The sequence below is a fragment of the Cervus elaphus genome, chromosome 22 (assembly GCF_910594005.1).
Source record: "Cervus elaphus chromosome 22, mCerEla1.1, whole genome shotgun sequence".
In the NCBI taxonomy this organism is placed as follows: Eukaryota; Metazoa; Chordata; class Mammalia; order Artiodactyla; family Cervidae; genus Cervus; species Cervus elaphus.
Genome location: NC_057836.1, coordinates 8,857,964 through 8,868,106, shown reverse-complemented (window position 1 = coordinate 8,868,106; position 10,143 = coordinate 8,857,964). Strand labels below are relative to the sequence as shown.

The 10,143-nt window shown below is 38.3% G+C and overlaps 1 protein-coding gene across 1 annotated transcript in view; it reads right to left on the bottom strand.

Moving 5' to 3' along the window:
* Nucleotides 1–7,957: 7,957 nt before the first annotated feature.
* Nucleotides 7,958–10,143, bottom strand: part of ENTHD1 (ENTH domain containing 1) — an 89,530-nt gene continuing 87,344 nt past the window's right edge. Inside the window, exon 7 of the mRNA XM_043881778.1 lies at nucleotides 7,958–9,130. Within this exon, the coding sequence (XP_043737713.1) occupies nucleotides 8,526–9,130 (605 nt within the window). The 3' untranslated portion in view covers nucleotides 7,958–8,525. The remainder of the gene's footprint in view (nucleotides 9,131–10,143) is intronic.

The window sequence follows — 10,143 nt, the reverse complement described above, 5'->3', positions numbered from 1 at the left end:
ACGTCGATACACACACACACACATCCTGGAACTCCTGGATCTCATCCTGATTTATTTCTTATTTTGCATCTCCCAGTTTTAATCCATCATCAAGTCCTAGAACTATTGCATTTTGCTTTGGTGTTCTTCAGTGTTAAGAACGATGCAGCAACACTGTAGGGACAAGTTCTCAACTGCAGCATAACCGAACACACATATTGTGATCTTTCATAATGGAATTTTACTGTTTGAATAGCTTTGAATGCCCGAAGCCATCATTCTGCAATAATTACCGTATCTTTAAGAACTTTCTGCACCATCCATGAGAAAACAGAATTTGAAATTACCAAACACAATCATCTTCAGAACCTAGCTTCTTCTGAGCCAAATGACTCTTTTCTGAGCCTGCCTGCTGATAAAAGGTGGCAATACATTCTGGCATTAACAATAATATGGTTGGCCTCCCCAAACGACTTGGTGTTCTGCAAGAAGTCAGTCTCTCAATTCTACATAACTAAACCCCACCCCCTTTTAAGAATCACATCTCAGAATCCATTCTATTAAAAATAAAGTGAAACTTAGAAAAACAATCCCCAGGATGCTGAGTACATAACTGTTTGCCAAGTTGTTCTCTATTTCCTTTCTCTATAAAATGAAGACACTGGAAAGAAGGGATTCCTTGAACAACCAGGAACAAACCACTGTCACAGCAAATTCATTTGGTGGGAAGATGAGTCACCAAGATCGCCAAGCCCCCCTCCCCCACTCTTAAAGATTTTTCTTCGATGTGGACCATTTTTTAAAAAGTCTTTATCAAATTTGTTATAATATTGCCTCTGCTTTATGCTTTGGTTTTTTGGCTTCAAGGCATGTAGGATCTTAGCTCCTAGACTAGGGATTGAACTTACACTCCCTGAATTGGAAGGCAAAGTCTTAACCACTGGATTGCCAGGGAAGTCCCATCCAAAACCCCCTATTAAAGCCTATTTTTATCACTTCGTGAGTGGATTTTGGAAACCCTTTAACCCTCATATTTCTATGATGCTTTATTTTCAATATGATACATTTCCTTGTCTCTAGGTCCTTTTCTGTTACTCAGTCTATAAATGTTACCCATGTGTGTGTGCATGTGCTCAGTCATGTCCAACTCTTCGTGACCCCCATGGACCGTAGCCCACCAGGCTCCTCTGTCTATGGAGTTTCCAGGCAAGAACACTGGAGTGAATTGCCATTTCCTTCTCCAGGGTATCTTCCCCACCCAGGAATCAAACCTTCGTCTTTTGCATCTCCTGCATTAGCAGGAGGGTTCTTGACAAGCCGAGCCACCTGGGAAGCCCTAAATGCTACCTCTCATAACCTACTGTAGATGCATAAAAGGAAACTAAAGTGCTCACATTTTTTTTAATTCCTATTTAACCTTTATTTATTTATTTTTTCAGTTTCAGTTTAGTTCAGTCGCTCAGTCGTGTCCGACTCTTTGCGACCCCATGAATCGCAGCATGCCAGGCCTCCCTGTCCATCACCAACTCCCGGAGTTTACCCAAACTCATGTCCATTGAGTCTGTGATGCCATCCAGCCATCTCATCCTCTGTCGTCCCCTTCTCCTCCTGCCCTCAATCTTTCCCAGCATCAGGGTCTTTTCCAATGAGTCAGCTCTTCGCATCAGGTAGCCAAAGTATTGCAGTTTAACTTCAACATCAGTCCTTCCAATGAACACCCAGGACTGATCTCCTTTGGGATGGACTGGTTGGATCTCCTTGCTGTCCAAGGGATTCTCAAGAGTCTTCTCCAACACCACAGTTCAAAAGCATCAGTTCTTCGGCGTTCAGCTTTCTTTATACTCCAATTCTCACATCCATACACGACTACTGGAAAAACCAGAGCCTTGACTAGACGGACCTTTGTTGGTAAAGTAATGTCTCTGCTTTTTAATATGCTGTCTAGGTTGGTCATAACTTTCCTTCTAAGGAGCAAGTGTTTTTTAATTTCATGGCTGCAATCACCATCTGCAGTGATTTTGGAGCCCCAAAAAATAAAGTCTGACACTGTTTCCACTGTCTTCCCATCTATTTGCCATGAAGTGATGGGACCAGATGCCATGATCTTAGTTTTCTGAATATTGAGCTTTAAGCCAACTTTTTCACTCTCCTCTTTCACTTTCATCAAGAGGCTTTTTAGTTCCTCTTCACTTTCTGCCATGAGGGTGGTGTCATCTGCATATCTGAGGTTACTGATATTTCTCCTGGCAATCTTGATTCCAGCTTGTACTTCTTCCAGCCCAGGATTTCTCATGATGTACTCTCCATATAAGTTAAATAAGCAGGGTGACAATACACAGCCTTGACGTATTCCTTCTCCTATTTTGAACCAGTCTGTTGTTCCATGTCCAGTTCTAACTGTTGCTTCCTGACCTGCATATAGGTTTCTCAAGAGGTAGGTCAGATGGTCTGGTATTCCCATCTCTTTCAGAATTTTCCAGTTTATTGTGATCCACACAGTCAAAGGCTTTGGCATAGTCAATAAAGCAGAAATAGATGTTTTTCTGGAACTCTCTTGCTTTTTCAATGATCCAGCAGATGTTGGCAATTTGATCTCTGTTCCTCTACCTTTTCTAAAACCAGCTTGAACATCTGGAAGTTAACGGTTCACGTATTGCTGAAGTCTGGCTTGGAGAAATTTGAGCATTACTTTACTAGTGTGTGAGATGAGTGCATTTAAATTTATTTAATTGGAGGCTAATTACTTTACAATATTGTAGTGGTTTTTTGCCATATATTGACATGAATCAGCCATGGGTGTACATGTTGTTCCCCATCCTGAACCCTCCTCCCACCACCCTCCCCATCCCATTCCTTAGAGTCATCCCAGTGCACCAGCCCGGAGCACCCTGTCTCATGCATTGAACCTAGACTGGTGATCTATTTCACATATGATAATATACATGTTTCAACGCTATTCTCTCAAATCATCCCACCCTCGCCTTCTCCCACAGAGTCCAAAAGTCTGTTCTTTACATCTGAGTCTCTTTTGCTATCTCGCATATAGGGTCATTGTTACCATCTTTCTAAATTCCATATATACGCATTAATATACTGTATTGGTGTTTTTCTTTCTGACTTACTTCACTCTGTATAATATGCTCCAGTTTCATCCACCTCATTAGAACTGATTCAAGTGCATTCTTTTTAATAGCTGAGTAATATTCCATTGTGTATATGTACCACAGCTTTCTTATCCATTCGTCTGCCGATGGACATCTAGGTTGCTTCCATGTCCTGGCTATTGTAAACAGTGCTGCGATGAACATTGGGGTACATGTGTCTCTTTCAATTCTGGTTTCCTTGGTGTGTATGCCCAGCAGTGGGATTGCTGGGTCATATGGCAGTTCTATTCCCATTTTTTAAAGGAATCTCCACACTGTTCTCCATAGTGGCTATACTAGTTTGCATTCCCACCAACAATGTAAGAGGGTTCCCTTTTCTCCACCATCCTCTCCAGCATTCATTGTTTGTAGACTTTTTGACATTTTTGACCCACCAGTTCGTAATCCTATTCTCAGACTCTCGTTCTGGCTCCCAGCTTTTGCACATGCTGTTCTCTCTGCTTAGGAAATTCTCTCTACCCTAACTCCCTTTGCTTAACTAAACTTTGCTTATCCTTCAGGAATCAGTTTGGATTTCATTTCCTCTGAGAGGTGTTCCCTGACCCCAGATTGAAGCTTGTTGTGGTTCTTTACCAGGCTCTCCACACCATCCTTTGCCTCCCAAATTCACAGGACTTAACACATTACACTCTAATTACCCATCGATCTGTCTGTGACTCCACCAAACCATGCCTCTGAAGACAAGACTGCATCCATTTTGTTCACCACTGTATCTCCAATGTCTAGGAAACTGCCTACTTATAAAGGGTGCTTAATAAATATTTAAAGAATGAGTAATTTGACAGTAAGTAAACTGTAAAATATTTTTAAAATTGTCTTATAATAAGATCCTCAAGTTCCAAGTAAAATGCTTAAGAGAATAACATCTAATGAAGTATTTTTAATCTGAGATAATTACAAAGTCAATCAGAACATACCCACTCCTAATTTAAGCCAAGTTTGTTCTATTCATTTAATGGAGTTGGGCTAAATAGAAACTGAAATAAGTGCTTATTAATTATACTAATTAACAAATGGTTGAATGAAAATATATGAGCTATGTAAAACCTAGTTAAAATCTGAAGTTACTATGTGCATGTAATAAGCGCATAGTAAGTAAGGTAGTTTCTCAAGAGGATAGTTTTCATTCCCTCAGTTATTTGTGGGGTTTCTCTGAGTAAATTTCAAGATGTCTGATATAGCACTTTTTGGTGATGGGGGTGGGGAGGGAAGAATGCTGTATCTCTGGAAGCTTTTTCTTCTCCACTCTTGGCAATGTACAACTAAGAAATTTTATAGCTGTTACAAAAAAGAGATATTGCATCTTTCTATCCTTTAAGAATCCATTGGTGGATTTTCCCAGATGATGAGGAAAGTTAATAGAAGGTGTCTTATGATTTCATACTTATTTTATGCTCTGCTTTATTTCAGAAAGAAGTTTTATTTGCCCAACATGTCATTAGTGGCATTTATTTCAATAATCCTGGAACTTGTATTTCAGCTCAAAAGTTATTTCCTTAAAGAATTCTTTCACCAATCAAATCATATATATTATTTCCCAGAACTACTAGCCTCTCACATTTTAAAAAACAACTTGATTAATCTGTCAAAGTTCTCCAGAATTCTAGAACTCAAGCTGTTGGAAAACAGAAGTTATATCTGATTTTGCTCAGCACTGTATCCTCAGGGCCTGATATAGAGTCTTCTGGCACTGAAAAAGATAAAAACCTGATAGACAAATGATTGCAGAAGCCACTTTTCCCTAAGGGCACCTGTTGAGTTCAACAAATTCCAATTTTCATTTTGGTGGCCTTGAAAGGTGATGGGAACAAATTACTTCACATAAGGTGGGGCATTTAACAAGAGATACTCCTTATGGTGAAGTGGAACCAAATGGCTATAGAATGAATTTGAAATGCATCATCTCTTATGAGGAATTTAAGTCTGAGATTGACCTGATTATTCTAGAAAACTTCAAGCAATGGCCATGATTTACCTAACCACTATGAATATTCATTGAAAGGACTGATGCTGAAGCTCCAATACTCTGGTCACCTGATGCGAAGAACTGACTCATTTGAAAAGACCCTGATGCTGGGAAAGATTGAAGGTGGGAGGAGAAAGGGACGACACAGGATGAGATGGTTTGATGGCATTACCGACTCAATGGACATGAGTTTGAGTGAACTCTGGGAGTTGGTGATGGACAGGGAGGCCTGGCATGCTGCAGTCCATGGGGTCACAAAGAGTTGGACACGACTGAGAGACTGAGCTGAACTGAACTGAAATTATACCTCAATTTTTAAAAATTTGTGGACTGCAGTTATGCAAAGGAAAATTTATAGCCTTATGCATGCAATAGACCATTCTTAATAGTTTGCTAGCAAGAATACTCTTTAGTTTACTTATTATTCTTACCAGTAAGAATTTTATACTAGTTTACTTACCATTTCTACTACCAAAGATATACTTGAAACTATCTGTAAGAAACAGAGGTCTATGAAAAACAATATAGCCAATTTTACAAGAACCAAGTAGAGTTATAGAAATGGAAAATACAGTAGCTGAATTGAAAACCAAATGAAGATTTAACAACAAATTATGTATAGCTGAAGAGAAAATTCATTAACTTGAAGGTAGGTTGGGAAATAACTACCCTAATTTATGCAATATGTATAGTGAAATATTCTGCTGTGAAGTGTCATGATATCTGAAATTTATTTTCAAGTAGTTCAGCAAAATCTGTGTGTGTTTATCTACATAATGTGTATATAGACATAGATGTGTTTAGCAAGAGAGGGAGGTAAGGCAAACATAGCAGCATGTTAACAATTGGTGAATCTGAGTAAAGGCTATATTGATGTGCAATGTACAACTGTATATTGAACATTTCCATAAACTTCTCTAAAATTAAAAATAAAACTAGTAAAACAGTAGCACTTAAATAGCATAAAAATATCAAGAACAAAGAACTAAGTCTTTAAAAAAGAAATAGAAGCCTTCTTGGGGAGGAAATAATGAGCTTATTGAAAAACATGAAGAGAACATCTATATGGTTTTAGAGGTTTTAGAGATATACCATGTTCATGGATTGGAAGATTAAATTTGTAAAAATTTCCCCAAATTGATTAATAGAGTTAATGCAACTTTATTCAAAATTGAATAGGGCTTTGGAAAGAACTTGACAAGATGCTTCTGTAATATATATAGAAAAGGGCCAAGAAGAGAAAAACTCTCTGGGATTCCAAATGCCACAGATAATATTGTTTTGTTCCTACCTCAGTGGTGCCTCTTTCTCAACTTCCTTAGTTTCCCAACTTCTTCCTGATCTTATGTTAGAATGCCCCAGGGCTCAGGTCTTCAACTTCTTTCCACTATCACACTGACTCCTTTGGTAATTTCATCTAGTCTCATAACTTTAAATAAAAATCATTTACTAGCCTCTATTTCAATTTAGATCTCTCTTAAACTCACTCTTATATCCAATTGTTTACTTGATATCTCTACTTGGTTATCTAATAGACATGTGAAATTTAACAAAATGGATGACTTAAATTAAATGAAAAAAAATTAGTTCAGTTCAGTTCAGTCGCTCAGTCATGTCCGACTCTTTGCGACCCCATAGACTGCAGCATGCCAGGCCTCCCTGTCCATCACCAACTCCCAGAGTTTACTCAAACTCATGTCCATTGAGTCGGTGACGCCATCCAACCATCTCATCCTCTGTTGTCCCCTTCTCCTCCCGCCTTCGATCTTTCCCAGCATCATGGTCTTTTCAAATGAATCAGCTCTTCGCATCAGGTGGCCAAAGTATTGGAGTTTCAGCTTCAACATCAGTCCTTCCAATGAATATTCAGGACTGATTTCCCTTAGGATGGACTGGTTGGATCTCCTCGCAGTCCAAAGGACTCTCAAGAGTCTTCTCCAAAACCACAGTTCAAAGCATCAATTTGTTGGCGTTCAGCTTTCTTTATAGTCCAACTCTCACATCCATACATGACTACTGGAAAAACTATAGCCTTGACTAGACAGACCTTTATTTTTTGGCCACACCACACAGCATGTGGGATCTTAGTCCCCTGATCAGAGAGTGAACCCGTCCATGCCCTCTGTAGTGGAAGGGCAGAGTCTGAACGACTGGATCACTAGGGAAGTCCCTAAATTTTTTTCTGTCTGCAACCTTCCTCATCTTAGTTGATGGCAACTTCATCTTGAATTTTAGTTGCTCAGTCCAATACCTTTGGGTTCATCCTTGACTCTTCTCTTCCAACCCATCAGCAAATCCCTAAATGAATCACTTCTCATTTACCTTTACTGTGCTGACCCTGGCTTGAGCCATATCCAGCTCTTATCTGGATAACTTCAACAGCCTTCTGATTGGCTTATTTCCTCATCCCATGTTCCTGTACTAAGGGTGCCCTCTAGTTCTTAACCCAGTTTGCATGATGAAAATCAGTTTTAATTTGGGACCCAGAGCATTAGAATACTTTTTTAAATGTCTCATATTTCTTCAATTATCAGAGATCATTTTAGCCTTTGGTTAGTAATTGTTGAAACTGAACAATGGGTACATGGAGCCCTTTACATTGTTCTTTCAAATAAATATGAAACAAAACAAAAGCTTCCCTGGTGACTCTAATCTGCAGCAGGATTGAGAATCACTGGTCTGTAATCCCCAAACCAGATCATTTCCCCCATAAATAATCGAGACAGTTCTATTTGAAAAGCTGTCTTAAAGAATTTAAAAGATACATAAAAGACTAAAAACACCAAATTTATTTTCCAAAATACAAGAAAAAAGTACACATTTAAATTCACTGTGCATATACCCTAACAACAACAAAAACAACAAAACCCCACCTGTTTCATGTCCTACTTATCTGAACTTAACTCCTAACCAACTGCGGCATCCACAAGAAGGGAAAGATTTTTGGCCCTTTTTTTGCAGAACCTGAAAGGTGATGTGAAAAGATGTGAAACATATACCCCAGACTCAATTCTCCTAAGACAAGGCAAAGGCTTGTTAACAATGAAGCTCCATACTAATGGAAAATGAGAGGCTTCTTACTGCCAATTTATCCAGGAACTCTGTAATAGTCATCTGCTGTTTGAAGTATTACCACAACTTTTACTACTGCTCAACGTTATTTTGAGGTAAAGTACAGAGCATGGAGGAATGAAATTCTCTTCAGTTTCAAATGAACTGATATTTAAATCTGAAAATATTATCAAAGGTGATTCCTTTTATCTTTAAAAAATAAACCACCCAAACAAATTTATTAGTTTGAAGTATACTTGTTTAATAAACCTGACAAAGAAAAATCAAACTATCATTCTATTTTTGCACAGTAATGAGAATCTATAAAATGTTTCACCTTCTAACAAAAATAGCTACTGAGATAATCAGACTTGATCTGAGCCTGCCTCAGAATACTGGGGGAACTGCAGAGACTTGCTTATTTGTGGACTGGACCCACTCATGCTTACCAGACGACTACTGATGACATTAAGTTCTCGTATCACCATGCTCAGGTCTTCGTGTAATGTGACTATGGCATTTTTTACCTCCCCTAGAAGAACATTAGTGGAATTGTCTGCTTCATGTTCCCTAGACAGGTCTTTGGTTGCCTGAGAACTGGAACAGGACATAGAGGTGAAATGGTCTACATTTTGAGTGGAAAACGCTACCCAATTACTGCTAGAAATAGAACTTGTCTTCTTTTTGGCAGAATCAGAGTTGTCTGGAAGAACTTCCAGTAGGTTGAGGTTGTCATTTTCTTTTTCATCGGAGGACAATGGACTCCTAGGAGCAAAAGAGTGATGAATCCTGGCTGTCTTATCTATATTTTTAACAGAGGCAGAAGAAGATTCTTGACAGGACAAAGTCCAAAAGGAAGGTCCGGCCAAAACTGGGGGTAAGGGATGAACAGACTTCTCTGGAGAGGCTGAATCAGGGGATGACACAGATAAAGTAGAATAGGAGAATGCTCCCTCAGATGCAGTTGAAACTAAAATGTAGAAATGAAAGACAAAGATTAGGCAACATACAAATTAGAGTAACAGCTTAAATAATTTTACAATGTCAAATTCTATCTGGCCTCAGCATAAACTACTTAGAATTTTATATGTTAAAGAGTTACAATAGGCCCAAATAAAACCAAAGCAGGAAATAAAGAAAATCTAAAGATCTATGATACATCAATAATACCATAAAAAAGGAACTTATATAGAAATATCAATATTCATCTTAACTCTCAAACTTCGCCTAATATATTTTTATACTACACTTATCAGAGAGCAGAAAAGTAGAATATTACACCCTCTTCTACTCACTGCCAGAATTTTAAGTTGACATTTAAAGCAGAAAGTCTGAGAAACCTGTAACTTAGATTCCTTCATTTTTTTTCCTTTTTTTTACAGAAAATATTATGGCAAAATGAACAACCAACTACAAGTACCTCAGAGTTATAAAACTAATCTTTTTCTCTCAATAGTCAAATATAGTCAAGGCTGAGTCCAACCCATCTGAGATCCAGGACACTTTAGCACTTGTACATATATATTTTTCCCACCAAGAAACTATAAATAAAATGAAAAGCATTCTAAGCCTGTTTTCCATAAAATTAAAGATTTGATAACATTTTTAACTTCCCTTCAAGAAAAAATCATAGTAAATCTCTTCTTTCACACTTTATTCTAAATCATTATTTCCCAAACCATTATGGAGAACACTGTGTCCCTTAAGATGGAAAAAGATGTTTTGTGAGAACTGGGTTTCAAAGTCAAATAAGACTGGCCAATTGCACACTGTGCCTCCCATTAGGAGATAAACAATATCCATTAGTATATTCAAGGTTCTGAGAAATCAACAGTACAGTTGACCCTTGAACAACATGGAGGTTAGGGGTGCTGCCCGCCCCACATTCAAAGACCCCCACATAACTTTACAGTTGGTCCACCATATCTGCAGTTCCAAATCAGCAGACTCAATCAACCTCAGATTGTATAGTACTGTACTATG